This window comes from Fulmarus glacialis, unplaced genomic scaffold (genome assembly GCF_000690835.1).
Source record: "Fulmarus glacialis isolate BGI_N327 unplaced genomic scaffold, ASM69083v1 scaffold10415, whole genome shotgun sequence".
NCBI classification, from domain to species: domain Eukaryota; kingdom Metazoa; phylum Chordata; class Aves; order Procellariiformes; family Procellariidae; genus Fulmarus; species Fulmarus glacialis.
In genome coordinates this window covers 1-24791 of record NW_009212364.1, presented here as the reverse complement: position 1 = coordinate 24791, position 24791 = coordinate 1, and the positions used below count along the sequence as shown (strand labels likewise).

At 37.2% G+C, this 24791-nt stretch overlaps 1 protein-coding gene across 1 annotated transcript; it reads right to left on the bottom strand.

Moving 5' to 3' along the window:
• Window positions 1–894: 894 nt before the first annotated feature.
• LOC104070295 (fibronectin type-III domain-containing protein 3a-like) lies at window positions 895–24461 on the bottom strand (the record flags this gene model as incomplete). Its single annotated transcript, XM_009577857.1, has 23 exons — window positions 895–2890; window positions 3696–3817; window positions 4828–4994; window positions 5716–5928; window positions 6635–6915; window positions 7264–7413; window positions 7919–8032; window positions 8839–9014; window positions 9622–9727; window positions 9833–9951; window positions 10186–10254; window positions 10819–10957; window positions 11276–11362; window positions 11612–11771; window positions 11856–11977; window positions 12656–12709; window positions 13767–13905; window positions 15460–15519; window positions 15783–15937; window positions 17133–17188; window positions 18464–18736; window positions 20243–20474; window positions 24385–24461. Coding segments are annotated over 23 exons (3389 nt in total), but the record flags the coding sequence as incomplete, so codon positions are not given.
• Window positions 24462–24791: the final 330 nt, after the last annotated feature.

The window sequence follows — 24791 nt, the reverse complement described above, 5'->3', positions numbered from 1 at the left end:
GCCCCAAGACCTCACGTAAAAGGGTTCAGAAATCGCACTGTTTGGTCCCCCGACTGACACAGCTCTTGGAAAAGAAGAGGACAGTATTGTGCTAAAGTTCCCACAATTTAAAAAAAAAAAAAAAAAAAAAAAAATCTTTCTGGAAGAAAAGTTAAGACAGCTCTTAATGACACTTAGTAACAAGGCTAAACATGTTTCTTCACCTTAAATTACATACTACACAAATGACTGCTCCCGAATAAGATTAAAATCCAGAAAAAACACACACAACCCTGTAGTCAAATTTGAATACATTTGTATTATTTATTGGCTGTATTAAATATATTATCTATTTGATAGTTACAATTTAGTAATACAATGCATGGCAGCTTTAACATAAGTTTGAGATACCTCAAAATGACAATACAAGAAAACTGAAGATACCTAATACATTAATGCCACTAGGGTATATCGTTCTGGAATGGATAACAGCTGACGTAAAATCCGTATTGCGGAGGGCTTTCCTGGATATTTTCTGCAAAGTTGAATATTTTGTGGCAATTACAAAAAAAACTTTCTTTCACTTTTTAGGAGTCATGACTTGTTAGTATTTACTCTGCAATCCTAATTTATCTTTTAAAATTATCAGAAATATTATTGCCAAATAAACCTCTACAAACTTCGTTCTAAGAGTTAAAGAAATAACCCTTTGGCAATAGAGATTTGCTGAAGGCAGTCTTATTTGCTAAAAGTAGACTATGAAGAGAAATAAAGACAGATTGTAAACTCTTCTGCAAACTAAAGACTAATATCTGTATAAAACTCTTTCCAACACTGGAGGGAGAGATTTCTATGATATAATAAATGATTAACTTAAAGTTCTGCTACAAGTAGAACAATACATTCAAACATACATTTTCCAGGACTTTTAATCAAAATAAATAGAGTACAAAATGAAGAGTACATTTTGAAAAGATTAATTTCAGATTGCACCATAAATCTACTTTTAAGAGTATTAAGCGATACTATGTCATAATTTAGGTTTTCCACATCTGAAATACAACACAATGCCTCAAACTATAACGCAACATTATTCATCAACTGCCATAGGAGAAAGACCCTTAAAGTGATTAATTACTGGAAATACTTAGCCTGTAGCACTATCACATCCAACATTCCACGTACAAGTGCATTGCTCTGATGTATATGAAGTGTAGCCGTAGTCTTTGCAAAATACGCTAAATCTACCTTTCTATGGCATATTCCAAATGCTATTGGGAAGACCCGTTCTGCAACATGTTCGAAATTTGCGAGTTCCAGCTTTCAAAATGTTTGATATAAAGAAGACAGCTGTCAGACTCATCTTTAGGTATTCGCAAGCAGATTTAACAAGAACAGTCATATGTAGTGCACAGTGTCCACGGAAAATCCCCCCCAGACAAACAGGACGAGTTTCAGAAAAGTTCATAGCAGGCTGAACATTCCCATCTAGAAAACAATGGAATGTGAAGCTGCTACCACTGGGATAGCAAGTCATTTAAAACATTGTATAAATGTTATCTAAAAAGAGTTCTTTCATGTACAATTTGATAATTCAGATTAAGTTAGAAGGGCATCCAAAAGCAGTTTGAACTTTTTATTTTTAGGTTAATAATAGTACAAAAACATTTGCTCAGTTTGAGCCAAATAGTGTAACATTTATCATAAATGCACTCTTTCTCCTTAAAGACAATACCTGTGCTTTTCTGAAAACACTGCAAAGATTTAATCAGAAGCACAGGAAATTACTTTTCTCTCAGGCACTGAGAGTGAAATGTGGATTGGGCCAACAGCTGCTCACCAACAGCAGAAAGCATTTCATTCAGAAATGTACAATACAAAAGGGGCCTTTTCTGCAATGCTACGTACGAACGCCTTTGCCGTATGTACATTACGTCCTGCTAACGTTTTGTCTAGCATTTTGATTAAAATTCTAAAAATGCTGGCACCCTCTACTTTCACGCTTGAAATGATTATTACTGAATCCGAAATATTAAAATAACTGTAAAGTAGTAATATCACTAAGTCAAAGTCAATATTCTGCTTTCCTTCTACAGTATATTAAATGTGGTACGCTCTAGTAATGTTCTGCAATACAGTACTGCTCTAAGCTTAAGCATTTGTGCTGCTGTATTTCATGTATACCAACTACAACAATACCTGATTAAACATTGCGGATCGACTACCACTGCTCTAGTTGTACTTGAAAAGGAGTTGTTCTATCAATGCCTTCTCTCTCTAACTGGCCAAAGGGCCCCGCTTTGAATTCGGAGAGAGGAAGAGTGCGCGCACACACCAGTGTGCACGATAAGGCAGTTTTTTGCTGTTTTATTAACAGCTAACCCTGATTACAGAGGACCCAGGATTACCCTTTCTACAAGAAATCTGTGTTCAGTATTTGGAAAGGATCTGCCAACCCAGCCTCACTGTTAGCCAGCAGCAAAAGTGGAAACGCATGTAACTATACATTTCCAGCTAGGATTTTAATTAGAACTAACCATAAATACCCGAAATAGCTTCTGTACAAAAAGCTGAGTACTGAATAGGCTCTCGTCTACTTGATTACAAAGTACTGAATAACAACAGCAAATAAAATAGCAACCACTGCAAATCCGCAGAGAAGAACGATAGCAATGAAGCGCTCTTCACGTAATGTCTTCTTAGTCTCTGCCAACTCCGTCGTCAAATCAGCACACGCTGGAACCAGCTCTTGTTTCTGAGATGAGAACACTGTACTGGGACTGTAAGGTCCATACAGTTCTTGTGATCCAGTGGAGTCTTGGGACTGTCGGCCAGCGCAGACTCTGATCCGGTATTCACAGTTTGTCTGCAAGCTTGTGAGACGGAAGGAAGTCTCTGGTCCCTTGTATACCTGGTCAGAAGAAGAAGAGACAGAACCACTTCACATGGGATTCGTCTTGCAAACACTACGCGATACCTTCCATTCTCCTTTGCGAGCACATGCAGTGCTGGACGCTGCCTGGAGTCGTTTTCTTCAAGCCAACTTAATAAAATCTCAGCTTTTATTTCTGAAGAATTTATGATTCATTTTCTTGTGAATAATCCAAAGCCTCCTGCTATGCCCCACACTGACAGACCTGGATTTTGAAGCTCGGGGAAAAAAGAAAAAAAAAAAAAAAAATCGCTCTGCACAGCTACTGTTCCATACAGCTCCCCCACTAAAGTGGGGCAAGTGCTGTCTGTGGCTAGCAAAGGTAGTGATGCCACAGACTGTAAGATTTAAGAATCAAAAGAGCCAAGGGAAATGCTGGGAGAACAGGATAAAACAGCGTTAACCCACTTCTAGATAACCAATTCTCCCAATGACTCTCAAGCCTGCTCTCGCAGTCGTTTGCTTTTACAGTACAAGTGAAGGGTCAACAGGGAAACGAAACTTTATGATCTTTAATCTGGGGCAACCTTCAATGCTGTGAAGAGGCAGGACCCTACACCGGAAGCTGCCCTCACCCATCACAAACTTAAAGCCTCGTGGAGAGGAACTGAGACGTTGAATGAAGCACCTTGGGATGGTAAATCGAGTCCCTTGCCAAAATGAAAAGTATTCCTGCCACTAGCATCACCAAATAGAATTTGAACCTTAAAATATAGACATCTTTTTTTGCAATAATTTTTCGAAGTAAAAAAACCTCAAGTTCATTATGTTAAATGAAAGGTACCTGATCAAACTCTCTCCCAGCAGCAAGCTGAAGGATGTAAACAATGGAATCTCCTTTCATCGGCTGTAAAGGTTCCCATGTGATTTCGTAAGTGTTTTCTTCCAGCTGATTTGCTTTGGGTGCTAGAAAAAAGTGATTTGTTGGCATTTGAGAAAAAAAGAGAACAATGGTCTCTACAAACGTTCTTGTTTTTTCAATCACAAGAAAATGGCAAAAATCACCAATTATTACAATAACTCATTTCCCAGTTAATGTAGCAAATGGGCACTAGTTTCAGTGACAACAAGGATGTTTTCTCACTCTGGCTTAAAGTATGCTTTGCTTTTGTACATTTTCCATTGAAAATACTTCAGTTCTAACGCAAGTGACTGGGCAGTGTAAATCTAAAAGCTTAAGGTTTTTCCAATATGTTTGTTAATGATATAGAGGTAACTGTCATTCTTAGAGGTAACAGTAATTCAAATAATTTTAAGCAATTAAGATTTGTTTCATTCATTCTTTTTCTTTGCTGTATTTCATGACATAAGCTTAAAAAGTGATCACTGTAATATTTGTAGGTTATACTTGTCTTTCTTTTCAAGCTGACAAGATGAGCTTCTGACATCTATGCTTGTACAGATGAACAAGCACTTTCAAATCACTAAAGAAAACAGCATTTATGTCCATGTATCTCCAGAGCTGAAATTGCATGTTATAAACATGGTTGAGTCAACTAATTTTCCTGCAGGTAATTAGCATTCTGATCTTCAGAATGACTTTTTCTAATGGCAATCTTTAACGTTCATATTACAAAGTGAGGATCAGAGGAATTATTTGTGTTCTCATTTGCCTACATGCCGTTGTAACTTATATCAAACAACAGATAACCCTGAAAAATTACTTTCCAGTTGAAAATGGGCAGAGGAAATCCTCACTGTCGGGGTGGAAGAGCTACAGTGTAGGAGATGACCACATGCTGGTCCTATACCAGTAGAGCCCTTCTTATACCAAGGTAATGCCTGTCACAGCTAGTTTCTGTTTTCTGTCCCACAAAGGCCCTGGAAAGAGGCTAGACTGGGAAAAGAGTCAGGTTTTAGCATTTAACCTAGTACGTAAATGGCTTGCGGAAGTTTCTAGTGCAGTATAAGCTCACCTTTAAGAGATGCAGGTGGAGACTTAGTTGTAGTGAAAGCGTAAACTTCAGAAAACTCTCCCTCTCCAGCATCATTATATGCCTGGATTTTAAAATAGTATGTAGTGGATTCACTGAGTCGCTGTACCTTGTATGTATGACAGGGACCATTATAAACAGTAACAAACCTGGAAGAAAAAACAGAATAGATACAGATTAGTATTATTCAGTAATCACAAATTTGTATGTCACTATCATAAGTGAAACATTTTCGTATCTAACTTAAGTACAAAAAAGTGACAATACAGTCCGGGTGCCCCAGCTTTCTACGTACAGACACAACGAACGTCAGGCAGCTTGAGCTCTGCTATTGTCATCAACAGTTCATGATGTGCATTAAATCAGCAACGCACAGCATTCATACTGGTGGAAGTCTTAATTTACATTCACAAAGCATTCATTCAACCTGTCTAGGCACTAAGCTACAGCCATACACAGGCTACCACTGAAACTACATGACCAAACTCTTGATTTGAATCAAGAGAATAACCCTTGTATACACTAGATACGTTGTAATTTCAAGTTAAAGAATAGCTGTCAACCCCATGTTTCTTATACGCAAACTGGATTCATTTTAGAATTTCCAAAAAATAAAAAAACCTGGCAGCATGGGAAGATGGTAAGATATTACTAATTAAATAGTAAATAGTATTTACTGCTTACAAGTAAATACTAGTGCAACAGCTATTAACAGCATTTCTGGTTGAAAGATGTGATCCAAAAATGCAAACTAAGGGGCAAACGTTGGGATGCCCAAGTGACTTACTAGTGCAAACAGAAGTGAGACTACTTAAAAACTTGATACGAAGTCATAAAGCAGCAATATCCTTAACGTTCTGATCATCTTACCTGCCAAACCTGTCCTCCATCTGCAAGTTGAATTGTGTAGGGTTGGTAATTAAAGCTCTGCTTGGACCTTCACCCCATTTAAGTTTAAGGCTCTGGTAGCTGAAGACCACACATTCAAGATGAGGAGGGTCAGGAGGTAGTGGTTTCGTTTTGGCTTTAATGGAATGACTGAAAGGACCAACTCCAAAGCTGTTTATGGCCTGTATTCTAATTCTAGAAATGTGAGAAGAGCAGCTATATGGTTAATTTACCGAGGTCCTGAAAAAACACTAGGTAACAGAGCAAGAGTTGAAATTTGTAAAGAATGTAACCACAAACAATAAAGCAACTAAAATGCAGTTAGAAATTAACTATAAAAATATTCTACTTCAAAACAAGTCAACATAATTACACTGTTTTCAACATAATGAAGCTTCAGTGTTTCTCAGTATTGTTCAGGTTTATTCTGTTCAGTGAACAAGCGCCCAGGTCCTCCACGTTAACTGAACTGTTTGCCTCCAGCTGACACTGAAGATCCATAATCTGAACTAAGCTTTAACCAAGCCTAAGCACGCAACACAGGAACAGCTATTCTGCTCTTATCTATACATTCATCCTCTTTTGGTGAGATACTGATCATCCCATTATACGCGTTGATTCAGAATAAAAAATTCTACACCTAGAAAAATTAGAATAAAGCCTTGGCTGTGAGACAGAACGTTAATCTTAACACAGCAATCTTAACTCTTGCCGCTAAAACATCACGGTTTGATTCTGGATATGACAATTTTATTTTATTTTTTTGGAGTTGCAGAGTAAATTAGGCAAATAGTCCGTAAGCCAAATGAAAAATTGTTCTAAAAATTTAACACACTACCCTCAAAGCTATGGATTGAAAAATCCTACAAATGTGTTTCAGAATAAAACAATTAGTTATTACCTGTACAGAGTGTCAGGCAGCAGATTCTCAAGAACATGGCTTGTATTTCTTCCAACAGTTACAAGCTGCTTTTCCCCATATTCTACATTATATCCAGTGATCTCTGACCCATGACAAGATGGTTCTTCCCATTGAATTGCAAGGCACGTTGATAAAGGAAGAGAAATTTCCATTTGATCTTCTTCAAGTAAATGCAGTACTGACACTGCTGCAGGCACCGACGCAGGGGTTGTCACCACACCAGTCTCGCCAAACAACCCAACGCCAGCGACATTCACAGCCTGAAAGAGAGACCACGTATTGTTTACCAAATCTGCATTTTTCTAACCAGTCACATCTACCATGCTTCCTTCTGCATGTCATTAAAAGCAATTTGGAAGAGAATGGAAAATCTCCCAAATAAAATGTAAATACAGCAAAATGTCTGGTATTTAATGCAACACTAGATCTAAATTTCATTTCTAGAAACATGTAGTTAGGGACTGGGGGAGAAGGGAAAGTAAATTACCTTCTATATTGCATTAGTAGGTGACAGTACCTAACTTTATTCATCTCTAGCTGAAGTTTTTCTTCAAACTGTATGTACTTGTTCATTTGCTTAGTAACACGTAACAAAAGGCTTTTCATACCTGGACTCTGCAGTAATATGTGGTTGCAGGTGTGAGACCTTTTACTTCATAGCTCTGGCAAGGGCCAGTGTAAATGATATGCATTGATCCTTCCACCTGTCCCCAGTCCAGTCTGTATTCACCGATTTCTGCACCATTGCACGCAGGACTCTGTGGGTTTAAGTGATAAATTTTCCTTCAGCTATTGCACATACGTTCACCATACAAGTGTGATCTCTCGTTACACTGAACGAGACATCGGAACAGAAGCATTGGGGTTGGAACCTCCGTTTTTTTCCACCATAGCCAAGGGCACAATTTTAAGTTCAGCTTGTTAAAAGGTTTCCATCTAGACACGTGGCTATAGTAACAACACAGTTCAGACCAGAATTTTGAATAACTTACAATCTCTTACAGCTTGGATGAATTAAATATATTATATACTAGTTACCGTACCATGAGGAGGATTAAACGTCACCCAATTTATTCAGTTAAGATGGAAATTCCTAGCTGGCAAAATTTACAAAACCAATGTATACCTCTATAAAGAGACATGCTCAAAATATTCCAGCCCTACATTTGTTATTTCCTCCGTTTCTGTGTATCATACACGTGTCACTAGAATTCTAAAAGCCAAGTATTAATTTGTGTATTGCTGACAATCATTAAAACCTACCTCCCATGAAACTACAACACAAGTTGCACTTTTACAAGTTATCAGGGGTTTGCAGCATTGATCGGGGGGTCCTGGAGCAGTAGAGATCTCTGCTTTGTCAGAGTGAGGGCCAAACTGCAAGAAAATAAGATTGCATGAATACAGCAACAGCAGTAGAGCAAAAACTGATGTGCAAGCATATGAGCTGAAGAAAACAAATTATTTTTAACTTGATAGAGAAATAAATAGAAGAGTTCAGTGCTTAGTTTCACAGCACTGTTTAAAATTCCTTTCAGGTAGTTTACTCTACAAACTGGCCCTGTGCCTACAGGATATCTGTAATCCTCCCACTGCTATGGTTTTGTAAGTCCTCCTTCCCCTGGAGTCAGGATCTGGCTTCCAGAAGCAGCTGGGTACTGTTTCAGACAGACTTTTATGCAACCAGCATTTATCCCAACCTTTTTCAAACCTGGCATTATTTGAACACACCCCTCTCTACACAATACTATTTCCACATCACCAATCTGCAGAGTCTAGGCTAATTGTAAAACATACGACAATTTCTTACGGCACAAACATTAAGTGGTCATTCACAGCCAAAAATGTAGGATTTACACTGCAGTCAAAGAAAAGACTAAAAGTAGGAAGAGAATGTCTAGCACTAACTTTGGACTAGTCACCTTCGGTACCGCCAGTAATCCAGTAAACAACAACAGAAACACAACACACAGTGAACATCCCCTTAGCCAGGGACATTCAGTCCCTCCTTCAGTCCTAATTTATTGAATCTTCTTCAAAACATTTTTTTTATGTTGTAGGAAATTTTGCTCCTCCAACAGAACTATGACAGAACACAGAAGCTACAAGATAAGACAATAGTATCATTACTATCTCCTGTGTTAAAAAAAAACCAAACTTGATCTCCTTAGCACAGTGGTTACCCCAACTTTATTTGCTGCTCGTATCCAGAAGCAATACGTTCTCCCTGGAAGTAGATTGTTTACTACATATTCAGATGCTGGACCCTGATACACTTGTCTGCGTTCATCTTGTTCAGAGTTTGCCATCTCTATAATATATTCTGTAATGTCGGAACCTCCATCTACAGATGGTGGGCCTATGAAATAAAAAGAGAAGGTTTTTTTTCCTATTAATTTCACAAAGCACTTTTTCTTTTAAATAGTTTCTAATCAGCCTTCTCAAGCTAAAAGTTGAATCAGATGAATTCTAAAAGTTAGAGTGCAGGCTTTTATCATGTATCTGAGCAGAAACACTTTATGAAGCTTGCTTTTTCCTCCAGATACCAATTAGTTTAAGATGGCCTTCATCAGTTTTTTTTCCATTTTCTGTATCTTTCCTTCAAAAACCAGTGTATCTTCATTACGTTTTGATTATCTCCTTTACTGAGATAAAAATGAGAAAAGGAGGGTTGATTTTTAAATTGCCAAACACCTGTCAGCAATGAGGCACTCAGCAAGCTTTCTCACCAGAAGACATTTACTTCTGCTTAAGTCTCACCACGCATGCACCACGCACATGCATGCATCACCAAACCAGAGGTGGTTAGCAAGCTTTGGTCTTCTTAAAAAAAATCCCAAAACTAAGGACAGGGACTACATCTATATGTTCCCCCCACCCCACCCTGAAGAGTTCTACAGATTTTTCATTTTTGTTCTGACACTTAAAATCAGAAAAATATTTTGCTCAGAAACACTGGAGCTTACCCCACTGTAAAGTGATTTCCTTGGGCTTAGCTTTGCCTGCCAGGCATGGAGCATGACACGGTCCAGGAGGAACAGCTGATGTCGTAACAGTCATAACATCAGAAGCCTAGCAGTAACACACATTATTTTAGAGGGGAAACACAAAACCACATTTCACTAAAACATGAATAGAAATAGTTTTCAGAAGCAAATTTATTCTCATTTTTCTCACCTGGCTTTCACCACCTTTACTGACACAATAAACTCTCATTCTGTATGAAGTGCCAGGCTTCAAGTGATCACATACATGTTCTCTCTGGGAACCACTATATATAGTGTCCCATTTACTTCCTGGGGAAAAAGAAAAAATAAGTTATACTACAAAAATTTTGCAAAAATCAACCTTGAAAATTCTCTCAATTATTAATTAAGATAGTCAAGCCACAGAATCAAATTTGAATGGTCAACTATGCAGAGAACACGTACAACACAATATACACATGTGAAAACAGAACACTAATTGCTAGAACAATGAGTAATGAATCAGTACATGAGCTGAATTAGTACTTAAAGATGACTGCTTACCAACTGACGTTTCTGAGATTTCCAAAAAGTATTTAGAAATGTCTGATCCTCCGTTATCTTTGGGTGGTTCTGCAAGAAATCAACATCTTAAAATAAATTATAGAAGATTTAAAAACAATGCATTATTTTGTTACCAGCTTTTTCAGAGAACATAGTCATTCATTGTAGAATACATTCAAGTAGAAAACTCTATTCAAAGAGAAACAGAAAACCGTCTACTTATATGTTCACAACATGTCTTCCAGAATAATAGTTTCTTCTATTTTTAATCATGATTATGCCAGGAAGAAGAGTAACTAGGAAAATACTGTCAATTTCAGGTATCATCTCTTATTTTGTTAAGAGCACAAGAAAATTATTTAAGCATCACAGTAAATCTAGAGGCTATTACAACAGCCAACACCATTGACTGCTTCTCTAAAATGAATATAGAAAAACACTACTTTCCTGCCACAGCCCCAAAACAAACCAAGCTGCAATTTTTTGGTAATGCTAAGTATTTCTCCTGCAATAACGATATCTGCAGAGACAAATAATTAGCCTGAGTTCGCCTCTGTTTTTTAATCTGCATTACTGAGTGACTGTATATACATAAGCAGCACTCAAATGCTATGTTAACAAAAGGTAACCTACCCCACGTAACTTTCACACTGTGCGAATGGATCTTGCCCTTTACAGCTGGTTTACTTGGTGGTCCAGGTTTGTCAGGCTCGGTGCTGTGTTCTACCACCTCACTAGGACTACTTTTTCCTTCACTGTTGTAGGCGAAGAGCTGTTTCAGGAATGAATGGAATACATAATAAATGCTTGATTTAATGACAAGTAATATCCTGCTGATTCATAAAGTTCTTCCATGAAAACAAAAAACCAACCCCACAACAGAAAAGACAACAATTTAAAAGAAAATAAAATTAGCTAGTGCAAAAAATCTGATTTGTATTATGATTCCACCAAAAACTATTATAACAACAGAAGTACTGCAGGCAATTTTCTGCTGTCTCCATAGAAAGCGTCTTAGCAGTATGAAAATGCTAAAGCTCCAGAAAAGCATACAGTCACAATTAAATTAGAAACAAAATATAGTACAAACCCTAAACTTATAGGATGTACTCCTCCTAAGATTTCTTAAAGTGCATGAGAGTTCATCTCCATTGTACTGTGGTTGGAAGCCATAACCCTGTAAAGCAGGGAAAACAAGAACAAAACAGAGTCACTAATTTTCCATGATAAAACAAAAAACCAGATCAGATCAATCAAATTTTTTTTTAGCTCGAACTTCATCTTTTTTTCACCAATACATGCAATACTTGCCAACTGTTGCAGTATTTTGCAGCATTTTATTTTAAAGTAAAATACAGAGTTAATTTTTTATTTAAGCACTACTGTGTATCAGGCTTTTGCACATATAACAAAACCCAGCACTTACAGAACCTTCTTCTTCCATGTCTAAACAGTAAGTGAGAGTGTCATCTGAAGACACCCCGTTAGGTGGGCTCCACTTTACTGACAGCCAGGTCACTCCTGCTTCAACGAGCACAGGGGGTGATGGGGCTGCTGTATAGTATGTCACTGTCTCACTGAACCCACTGGAAAAATATTTTTAAAAAATATTAACAACAGCAGATGCAGTTGATGAGAAAGTAAGTGATATGATACATTGTGTTTATTACCTCATTCCAATATCATTTTTAGCGGCTAATCTGAGTGAATATTTTGTAGAAGGAGAGAGTTTGGTAAGTTTATACTGCTTCAGATGCCCATAGTAGCATTCTTTGAAGGGTCCATTCTTCCCCTTTAAAAAAGCGAGAACAACCTGAGTAACTTTTTGCGTGGCGACCGTATGCTCTCTGCTAAGGTCAACTTCCTCACTCTAAATTTTCCTAAATTTCACTTATTTAATAATAATTAAAAAAACAGGAGTAAGCCTAAGGAACGTAAAAAACTAATGTCATCATGGTCATACTGAGTATGCTGATAGTAATCGTGAGCATTCTTCATAATAAAACCACATTTTGATTGAGATACCTGTTTATTTTTTGGCACTGTAGATTTGACAAAATGGTAATAAATGACTGCAGTTGAAAACAAAACACATTTTTGAAGTTTTTTTTATCACTTTGGAATACATTTCAAGAAGTAGTTCAAAAGCTGAGTGATATTTGTGTCAGCTACCGAAGATACAAGCCAAACGCTCATCCGTTTAAACAGAGCATAGGAATTAATCATGCTCTGAATGACAAGAACCAAATGAAGGAGTTTTACACTGTCCTCTCAGAGGATCTGAAAGGACTGTCTACTGGAATTGCTGTAATACTAGTCATTTGATTCAAGCTTTTTAATTGGCTTGTCCCTTTAAAACTGTCTGGACAGTTGCACTGAAAATAGCTGATGTACCTAAGCAAAAAGTATTTTTAAGTATAATTGGTCTACAGATGTCATTATGATTTTTTTGCACTAGAAAACGTCTTACCTCATCCCATTCTAAAAGAAAATTAGTTATTTTGGAACCATTGTCATTTGAGGACTGAAAATAAAGAAACAATGAAAAAAGTTACAATCAAACAGTTTACGTTTATAAGTATTTTTGCACATTACAAAACATTTTAACAATTGAATATAATATACTCCAACTGCCTTTTAAGACAAAATATTTAGTGTAGAGCTGAAAGGGATCTGCAGTAGGCATACAGAACAGCCCTCTTCTTCCATGAACACACTTGTGATAACCTGAAACTCTATTGTGGGCACAGACGCACGTATTCAGTAAAGTGAGTTAGAAAGGGTAAAAACTAGCAGGTATTTTAATTAGTTTAATTCCTCATTCCTGATGGCTCTCCAGGCTGCTATACTACTTCTATTAATTATGATAGTTTAGAATATGAACAGTTTTATTTTATGAGTAATGCAAATGATATTTTTATAGCTTTTTTCCTTGTGTCCTTGCACTGTGTGCTCACCAACTGTGAGCAACGTAAGCATTCAGACAAGCAACGTTTGTATTTGTTATGACATACGAATTGGGAACAACCTTTACTTTCTGAGTACAGATTACACAAATAATTTAACTAATTAAAGTCATTTAGCTAACAACCATTTTCCAGGTAAAAGCATAATCATAAGAAAAACACGAAGAGACAAGAAAACACAGCTACCACAAGTCTTTGCGGATACTGTATATATTCAAAAGTCAGATTCCAAAAGTTAAATCTACAAACTAGCCGAAGAAATTCACTATGAGTTGGTTAGAATAAGTATGAGACCTCTGAATTATAAGTTAAGTTATACCTATTTATCACCCAGGAACCCCAAGTGAAAATGTAAATGCTCTATCCTTTCCTATGCTGCCAGTTCAGAAGAGAACTTTCCTACTTAGTTCACACTCAGAGAGACCCGCTATCAACTCTATCACACTAAAGCCCTATGCAGGAAACTAAGTAAGCGGTGAAAGAAAGAGGAAGAACAATCATGATTTCAGTTATCAGTCTTAACTGAGCAACTTAAAGCCAGCACCTAAAGTACACACTAAATTACTGACAAAGCTAATTTAAACACACCATACATGAATACATCAGACTGCTTACCTTCCACTGCAAACTCAGGCTGTTTTTGGTTCTGTTAATTAGCTTCGGTGCAGCTGGACAGTCCGGCTCACAGCTTTCTGTAGTGAAACTCACTAATTCTGAAATGGATTCTTTTATGGAACTGCTGGTTGCTGAAACTCTGAACAAAGGACAATTAATTATGTAGGATAATTAGGATAATTAATTATTGCATTAGCACCTGAAAATTTAAGAAAAGAGTTGTCAGCTTTAGAAATGTATTTAATCACAAGCAGTGGTTACAGCAACAAGACCAGCCTGCTCACTTATAGGAAACAAGTGCCCAATCCCTCTTCTTTCAGATCATTGATTTCAAGACAACCATTTCACACCTTTTCATTCAGGAAGAAATAACAAAAAGTGAGTTTATGATGTCGCTCCAGGTTCTAGTAACTGATGCCCACATCATAAGAAATGCTACTATCCTTTCTACGTTCAGGGAGACAGGGGCATGCCAACAGAGTAGTGTGATGGAGATCACATAGGTACACTTACTGATCTTGAAGACTCCATTTGGCATCCTTCACTTACTTTACAATTACTATCTATCACAGTGGAGATATTTTAGTGATGAAAAGCACGTGGGAGGCATGATGAAACTATAGCAAGTGTTACCAAATGGCAACAGAATACTTGACTTGAAATTAACCTTTTGCCAAAAAGACCTTGAGATTCAGATACGGACAACACTTACTTGTGCAAGAGTACAGATACTAAAACGGGCTAAATCAGCTGTTCAGGCAATAAAGCCATGTTTATCAGTGTAATTGTTCAAATGGGACAGAATCTCTAGAACAGCCATGCTCACTTATGTTTGTTTTTGAAGAGCATGGACTTGACTAGTCATTTTTCAGAAATACTGTCCGTCTTATCAAATGAACTGTAGGTAAAAGAAAGTTGGCCTGTATGGAAAGCAACACCACGAGCCAAACACACACTATGCTACACTGTGCAAGCAGAGTTGTGCCAAGTATTTAACACACTCGGAATTCTCTTGCAGCTTAAAAATAGGAGTTTGCTTCAGTAAATCTTAAAACTTGTCTCCTCCTGTGCCTGAGCATTGAGGCTCTCTCTTCTGCTGCTGGATCACAGTGTTCTCCTGGCTTGTTTAACCAGCTTGACCTTTTCCTGACCAGTTAAACACCTTCTCCAGTAATGCTTATTTACTCTGGGTGGCAATTCTTGAATGTCACGTCTTGTTCCCTTGTAACACGGCATCTAACCTCTCCCCATTTCAACTGTTTCCACTTCCCTTCTTGCACGGCTACAGACGCTTGCAGTTTAGAGAAGCAACTTTACAAATCACGCTGACAAGTCAGACTTGCAGATCCATGTTCAAGGCTAAATTATTTTATTCACCACTGCCTTCTGCCTACAATAATCTCTTTCACTGAGTCCAATCTTCTTGTTCTAAAAAAATACCAACAGAGGATAACTTAAAGTTTGTATTTGAGAAACACGAAGAGAGAGAAGATAATAGGGAAGAAAATGAGGTGACGTTTTTATGAAATTAGAAGATCAGTGGGAATTCAGATAGCAGTAGTGTCCATAGCTATGATATTTTTGCAGAATATTCCTCAAGTTGTTTGTGATCAGATCTTTTTCACGAAGCCACAATAATTTTGTAATTAATGTATCAACGAAAGCATTAAGTATTTCATTCCCAGCAACATACCTGGCATGATAATCAGTTGCTGGTCTGAGATCAGGAAGTGTAATTGTTAATTCTTCCCCACTGTGAAAAGGGGAAAAAAAAAAGTTACAGCTCTTCCTTATACTTTAAAGGATAAAAGCTTATTGAAAAGCAAAACCATGTAGCGCACATTTAATTTTCACGTTTTCCATTGTCCATGTAACTCTTAGTGATATTACTTAAAATTTATTTCATGTGAAGTAGGTAGGTCTGCAAGTCAACAAACAGCTCCTGATAGAGAGATTGCTGATTGGTTAATGTTTTTAAACATCGGTATTGTGCTTAAATGAAGAAACTAAACTTACACATAGACAGATTTAAATTTTCCATTTTTACCACTGTTGGATATTGCTACTTCAAATGTAAATGCTGCTGGACTATGACTATGGCTCTCTCCATTCTGTGAACTAACTGGGAGATTCCAGGACAGAACGGCTGATCTTGCTTGTATATCAGAAACCTATTAAAAGCATAAATAATGCAAGTAAGTTTGCTTTCTGTAATAAAAGGTATATTAGTCAATAACATGGTGTCGCTAGTTTGCCTATGAAGTTCCTCACTGGAGGAATTCTTTGTAGTGGAAATATGGAGTCATTATTTGAATTTAAATTATTTCCTCTTTTCATTTCTAAAATATCATATAAAAGGATTTCCCTTCAAACACTAAACAAACATATAGACACACTACGTTGTCTCAGTGTCTGAAGAGAAAATTTCTATTTCACCTGCACTGTTTGCATCACTCATTTGGAGCAAATTTTCAGATTTGGAGTCTTGAACACTGATACCAGATCTATATTTAGGCACAGTCAGAGGGCCTAATTTCTAACTTTTTTATAACTCCCTCACATAATCTTAATATTTAACCACTAAGCTATAGGATAGAAAGAGGCTCTGATTTTAAGTGCTCACGACTAAAATTTTTGGTCTAAGTTTTTTGCTGCTTAATGCCCATACTCCAAATTTTCTCTGACAAAGTCAACACAGCCTTCTGTTAGCATTAAGTACAGATGTCAGAAGCAGCAATGAAAAAATACTACCGTAACAAAGAATAGCTAGAAAGCTGGAGCAAAAGAATACCACTCATGCTTACTGTATAGATAATGCAAAAAAGAGTTTCATTAAGCATGCTCAAGATCAAAAATATCAGTGCAGTTTCAGCCTTTAGACATTTAAATTAACGTCACCAGACTCCAATTTCCTAAATAAGTCTGTATATACTCAAATATTTGCCCCCATTTCTAAACATAACAAAAAGATGACCTATTTTTGTAAATTCTATTCCCAATATTCTTAAATCCTCTATGCTGAACGGAGGATGGTTCCAAGAGTGAGCAGACTTCCGTTAGTTTAGCAGGCCCTTGGTTTGCAAGGTACTAAAGCCCTCACATACACAGACAACTTCAACAGTGGATATATTCTTGGCTTACAGACTGGGAAACCGAGTCAGACAGACTGTTTCAGAAAGTTGAGAAATAGTGGGTTTCCATAGCATGGTTGCCCTTTCCCAGCTATAAACTCTGACAACTAAAATACATTTTCTCTATTAAAAAAATAAACCATTAAGAAAAAAGAGAAAGAGATCAATAAGACACATGTTATTTTATAGAAAGTATATGTACAGAAAATAATGGTATTTTAAGGATAATACTTACAACTGGCTTGCCAATGCTCAAGTGAGTATCACATTTCTTGGATTCTGTGTCAGATTCTGAAATTTCAAATACAAAACAGATTACCGAAAACCCCAAGAGTAAACCAGTCTGTTACAAAAATGCCACCACAAGATGGAGTTCGCCTCATTAAGAGTTTAACAATAGTACTTATTGTGCAAAGTTCATTTCCCCTGTTTGTTTTGGCTGCGTGAGGGGTAGAAACATGAACTATCCAAAACTAACAGTGTTACAAAAACCCTTTTAGTACATCCTGCACAAAGGGTATATTTTCCTAATCTGAGCATAAATGGGTTTTCTTTGACAACACAAAAACATTCCTCCAAAAATGAAAGGTGTTAAAAAAATGACAATAAGATCTTATCTCTCTATTGTATGAGCTTTCCTTGAATTTCTATTGCAAAACACTTGGTCTAGGCATAATTTGGAAGAAGCCTGATCAAAACTGCACACTAAAAATACCTACAGGTACCAAAAGGGTTACATCTATAAACTGAATCCTATCTTTACAATTGTCCATGTCGAACAATTCAGGATATTATTCTGCCTGCAAATAAAAACTCTTTTTTTTCCCTCCAATAAATTTGTATTAAGACAAATCTTTACTCAAGTGTATCTTTTGTCCTTGAAACAAGTTGGATAAAAGCTTCCACCTCTACTTACTTCCCAAGATACAAAGTCAGATTTCTCTTTTATTTCTATAACCGAAGAGTTAAAATACAACAGACACAGATGAAGAGTAGACCTTGCAGCCTAATAAGACCACTTAATTTAATACACACGCACAAAACACTAAAAGATGCACAAATCATTTAAGGAATCATGATGAGAAACTGTCTGCATTTCAGCAACACTGCTTCAAACCAACAGGAAAGAAAAGATATTATACACAAGGTATTTTAGTACATGCAAGTAAATAGCCATAAGCTATTAAAAAGCTCAAACATTCATTTGAGCAAAACAACGCGCTGAACTGAAATGACATCAAACAGCAACCTGTACAGACAGTTGCTCAAACCTTCCTATTTCCTGAAGTTTTAAGTAACTCCTAGTTATCTGAAAAGTACCACAAAGAATGACACCAGAAGTCTTTTATGTAATACCCACAGGTCATCCTCACTTGGAATATTGATCAGTCCCGGGGCAGAGAAGTAAACAAAAGGTTTAAAAATCAATCTTCCCGAAGACCTTATTTGATAAATCTCCAATGAACAAACTTGACGTTACTATGATTTCTAGAGGAAAAAACATCTAAACATAATGAAAAGTATTTCAGGCTTCTTCTAATACTTCACCCTTTCAATGCAACCTACCTCCCATCTCTGCATCTGGACTGCCCTTTGTTTTTCCTATCTGCTTCTGCTTTAGTGGTCCGCCTGCCCCTTGCTGTCCCTTTCCATTTCCATTCTGAATTGTTGCACTGGAAGAATTAACAACTTTATGTGGTGAAGATGGAGGACTGTTAAGTTTATTGTTAGTATGACCACTAGCTTGTCTGTCTTTTAGCCTTTTTTTCAGGTGTTCTTGCATTTTGAGACTCCTTTCATCTCGCTGAATGAAGTTTGTCCTTCCATGAGAACGAGGTTCTACAAAGAAAGGAGAACTTATTTCATTATTCAGTAGAATTTATTTGACATCTGAGAAACACTCTGTAAGTTAGAAGAATAACAACTGTAAAACCAGAACTTGAAAACCCGTGGAACTTCACTTTGCTTGCTTTGTCAGTCTGTAAACGCATGGAGCTGCATGGCTCACATAACTTAGGCTTGGTGCATCTGTGAAGTCCCAAGGAGTTTCATACTCAGGTGTCTCTGGGCAGCAAAGCAAGAGAAAAGAAACATATTGCACATATCGCACTGCTGACTGGCAGAGCTTGGCTAGACTTTAGGAACCTCACCTGATAAAGAGTTTATGGATTGGGCTCAAATCAGTGTATGAGCGTAAAGATCAGGCAGTAGGAGAAGAATGCGCCTGGAGGTTTAATTCTTGTTTTGAAACGTTGTCAATGATAGTTAAATGCTATAGTAAGATATACAAAATATCTGCAAGTAAATTTCCATTTTTCCTATTTAACCCATATCCAAACTGTTGATTTTTTTTCTCTAACATTATCTTTGATCACCTGCTGAGTTTAGGGTTTGGTGTTTTTTTCTTTTTTTTTTGGAGTGTAATTCTTCAGGCCTTTCTCTTTTGTTAGCTGCTCAAGATTACGCCTTACAGTTGCCTTGCTTCCCTGATACAGCCATACAGTCATATCTTCAAAAAAGTGTAAGCAAATTTAGGACACAAACTAACTTTTTAATACATAGCTTGGGTGCTAATACTGAATATTTTACCCTAGACATGAGCTGAAATGGCTTAATTTCAGCTTGAGAGAGAGAGATAGTGAATGGTCTTACATAGTCTAATTTCCTTCTGTGTTAAATGCCTGCTTATATAATAAGGCTTACAGCCTGGCTTAATTCAGCAGTGATCCCAGTCCTCCGCTGAAGTATTGCTTCATTCGGTTTTTAAATATAGAGTGGACTTGCAGTTCACCCTCCAACATGGATTACTATGGCTTTTGGTTTATGTATGTTATTTTTATTTTCTTTCCAGTCGTACTTGGACTCTGTCTAGCCAAAAAAATACATTCATGTATCAAATTAAACGCATTTTCAAAAAACTTCATGTCAAGGCTGTGACAAAACACAGCAGTTTTGGAGAGTGCAATTTTAGAGAAAGGTAGAAGCAATCATTGTGGCACTTACAGTAACAAAAGTAAGAATCCATGAAAAATATACACAGTATTAGGACACTGCTAAGTTACTGCTTTTGCATTAAATCCTTAAAAACAGAACAGCAGAAGATTTAAACTTTATACAATCATACTTTGCACATGCAGAGTGCCTTCAGACCAGGCTCCATGACACCTTATACACAAGTGTATTTTAACATACCCCATAAATGCACATAAGGCTCAGGGATTCTGATAACTAGCACCAAAATCACAGAAACGTGTGAAAGAGCTACCGACAGAATTCAGCTGTCTCAATCTAGACACGCTGAGTGAAAGGCCTTCTCGTGTATGTAAACATCACCTGCGCTCTCACCTTGTTCTTGAAAAACGTGTGGTGGTGGATGCTGGTGTATGAACTGTGGTGGCAGCTCTCCTGTCCCAGGAACCGGAGGGTACACGGGGTGAGGTGGGTGGGGAAGCAAAGCATGGTGATGATGCATGTAATGTGGTACATGGGGAGGAGGAGGAGGAGGATGCATGGAAGGATGGAATTCAGCTGAGTGTGGCAATACCACCACTTTACGAACTCCATTTTCTTCCACCACCTGTCATGCAACATAAGAAATGAACCATCAGTACAAAAACAATCTTGTAAACATTGTACATTTAATAAAGAATCTCTATGCTTAAGTTTATACCCACAATTTGACAGTCAGGGATAGGCACACAGAAATGAATTCCAGTGGAAACCGAGCATATGTTACTGGAAGAAACTGGAGTTTGAGGCAGTCAGTTTTAAGAAGCTGAACTTCACACACTGAAGTGCTAAGCAATCTATAATTTATGAATAATGTATATATTCTTTTAAACAAGTAATGTGAATTGATCAGGGCATAATTTCCAGTCTACTTGTAATTACAGTTAGAAGAACTGCTTTAGACCACATCCTGACTGACAGCGCTATCGTATGTACAAGTCACTGCATGTCATCTGATTTGTGGTACATGTCTGCATACACGTTCTTAGCCTATGGCAAGTACAAAGTATTACAAGTCAGCTCTGCTGTCTTGTACTATGACGCAACCCAACCCAAATGTCAAAACATTTCATGTTTGCCACAGGCTAAGAGAATTCAGACAAGGAACCTGTCTGTGCGTTTGAACTCTAGGATAAAAAGATGCTAAGACAGTGCATGCATATGTATGCACATTCACGCTTTTAAGCATGTGTCCTAAACTGGCAATATATAGGCTCCTTCTGGAGTCTAATTCTGCCAACGTGAAATAGATTAATAACTCAATGTATTGCTTTTCCTACAGTAAATATAAAATACATTAAGGTTTTATACAATAACACTTCTCTAAATCTTAAAACTGAGAAGAAACTTTGGACAGAACACAGGTTTTAGAAGACAAGGTCAAGAAATAACACGAGAGTAGGATTCACAAAAAGACATATTAAACGTGATGACACTGAAGTAAAACAATGCCCAGTTTAGTCTCATCTTTAAGACAGCTGGAACAGACAACCAGAGGCTGAGGTTTACAGGGTCCTTTCTCCAGGTAGGGTTCGTAGTACAGACAGAGGACATCTACACTGATCTGTTGTCACTTTGTGGTTACAGTCCATTTTGCTTATCTGAGTGATTACGTTTTCAGCACCTACAGTTCTGATGGGGTCAAAGGCTTCTGAGTTGACCATCAGAGAAATCACCTGGTCATATTCCAGTTTGTTTCTTCTGCCACAACACAGAAGTCGACTGGCATAAAATTCAGACTGTATCTAATGTGAAGTTTGACTCAGAAGCGAACTAGATTGTATTAAATCCTATTTAAAGGCAGACAACAAATCAATTGTTCTCTTCTCCCTCACACAAAAAATTAAACAGGTACGAGCAATGTAACTGGAAAAAAAATTCAACTATAGAAAAATGTTCCATATTAAAGGCAAACTGACACCTGAAAATTAATCAAGTCTCAGTAGGAAAACGAGGCATTTTTCTTAGATTGGTTTAAAATTAGTCTGCAGTTTTATGCTTCCTTCCTTCTACATCAGTCATCTCCGAGTCGCATTTAAAAATGCGGATCACAAATGCTATTAGGCAGGGCCTTACAGTGCTTTAGTATTAAGAGAGATGGATCACACAGTCAGCAGAAAATATTATCTGTGGATGCAAGTTGGGGGTGCGTTCCAGCTGGAGGCTGGCATACAAAATTGAGATGCAAAACAGATTTTTTTTTTTTTTTAATGCAATCTGTAAAGTAAATCATACAAAATAAAAACTGCTCCTAGAAGATTTCAACTTATTTATGTAGCCCTCTGTTACTCAAAATATACACAATTTATATTTTCAGTCATTTAAAGAAAGCATCTACACAAAAGCAAGCCATATGTTTTATCTTGTTAGTTCCTTTAAGATCCTCTCTTAAAGCATGTTTAGTTTGGCTATAAGAAATCACTGTAGCATTTCCTAGTTGGCCAAGAAGGCATTACGGATGTTGAAATATTGCTCACACCAAAAGTACATTTTGAAAAGCTCCTCAGCAAAAGATAGAGCAAACTAATGAGAAATTATTCTTCTGAAGGGAAACAGAATGTGTCCACTCACAAATTGCTATAACAAAGTTCAGCTGTGAGACGACCTCAGAGTCGACTGTATTATTAGCAATTCTTAAAAGACTTTAAATAGAGGAAAAAAATTACAAGGACTTACACTTAAGACTAAGCTTACACTGACTACGCTTTGTTGTAGAAACAACGTGGGGGGGCTTTTTGCTTCATGAACGGAACTAAACACGTCACTTGAACTACATTACATTGCATAATATTATAACACACGCTATAACATACACAAGTCAAAACTCATAGCAAATTTTGATGACTATGTTAACTCTATTTTATATCTATATTAAGCAAGAACACATGGCACAGTTTTGGGTAGAAAGGGTACATTAATATAATATGACTTTTACATGATTTTACAGTCTGAAGTTGCTACGTCCCATTATCTGCTACTGAATCACTTCATTCCACTTAAGCAGAAACCAACATAACTTATCTCTGGGCTCTGCCAGACAGTTTTGGGAACAGAAAGTTAAAGTCTCATCTGCTGACGAGATCAGTATAAGTGACCCAAGCTCTGATTTAAAGTTGGCTTCAAACCTGTCTATCCCTGTCATAATGACCTAGGGAAAATAGAACAAACCCAAACCTCCTAGTTTCATGTGACAGCAAACATAGAACAAATGTATTTTTCAGTTTGTACGCCTCAGCATTTGCCAGCGCTTTGCATACTGTTTGCACTGAAGACTCAATTTCATACTGATGCATAAATTATCTGGGGGATCTTTCTTCAGGGTCTGCATGAAAGTACCTACTTGTAATAGCAGAAGCACAAACTGCAGAGCCAGCTGTATGCAAAAAGACATACAGCTTGCCTGAGGAACTCAAGAACATACAGTTACAAGGTTTTCAAGCCTGATCAGAAAACTCCTAATTTTGAACATCACTAGAAAATGAGAAACCCAGCCTATTCTATTTAAACATTTGTTTTTAATTACTTCCCTTTAAAAATGCATTAATTTAAAAGTAAATCAGACCGGTAACTTCCAATCTCTGATAACAGTTCAAATACCACACGCAGGTCTGATCTGCTATGACTTAACTACGCAGAGGAGTGGAAAATCAATGAGAACGGAAAAGTAAAGCTGGGAGAGAAGCCCAGAGTCCTGCCCATTTCATAGGCACGTCACTAGCATTAACACTCCTCTTCACACTTCTGCTATAACAGGAGAGTGTTTTGCTGAACGTTAAGGAGATCAGAGCTGGTAAAGAAAGGGACATTGAAAACTTTGATAAATAGAGTTATATTAGAATAGAAAAATCTGAATTAAGAGAACACATTAAAGAGAAATATCTTATGCAGTCCAGGAAAAAAAAAAGACTTAAGGGATGAAAGAGAGAATGATACTGGTACATGACCTACATAACCTCAATGAAAGAAACACGAGTCTCACATCCACAGTATGTGTGAGACACGTTCAATTCTGATGCTGCCCCCAGCTATGTTCCCATCAGACTGTTTCTAGCAGCGCTAAGCACCGTCTGTACTCATCAGTCCTCTGACACTTCACAGGCTGCAGTCAACTGTGGTTGTTCATATGACCCAGGCACCTACTTTCACCCTGAAAACAGGACTGAAGAAAAATCAAGATGTGGATCCTGTTAATGGAGCTCAACATCCAGCCAATTCAGAGCCATCTACTATCTTACTAAAAGTAATCTTTTACTGCCTAGTAGTATTATTAAAAAAATCCTGAAAACTAGATCAAATGTGACTAAGTGAACAGAAGGTGATAGAGCCTACAATAAAGTAAGTTAAATAGTTGATAAGTTCAATGGAAAAAATAGCAGAAATGCTTTTAACAGCTGTTCCAGATAAAATAATCAATAGCCTCATTGTTAAAAAGCCACACCCACAAACACACTGAAATACAAGAATAAATTAAAGTTTACCTGAGATACATAACCGGGAGGCACAAATATAGGCGGCATAGAACCATTTGGTGACATCATAGGAACATGGGCTGGACCTGAGAAGTAACAAGGTGCCACTTTTTAACAAACGAGGCTTTTACAAACTCAAGACACCTTTTTTTCAAAAGTGGTGGCTCACTTTGGTGCCTGAAAAGCCAGCAACTGCATCCAACTCTGTATTTATGGAACTACTTTTAGACAAGTAGATTTAGAAGCAAGGCTTAAACTATCCAATTAAAAGGTCAGTTAGGAGAGAAACTTAAATAATCAGGACTGCGAGTTTAAAAAAAGGTAAATGTACCAAGTTTCGATAAAGAAGAATAATGCAATTTATGTCACCGATGGATAACTAATTTTCACATTCAAAATACCCATTAAGTATGATT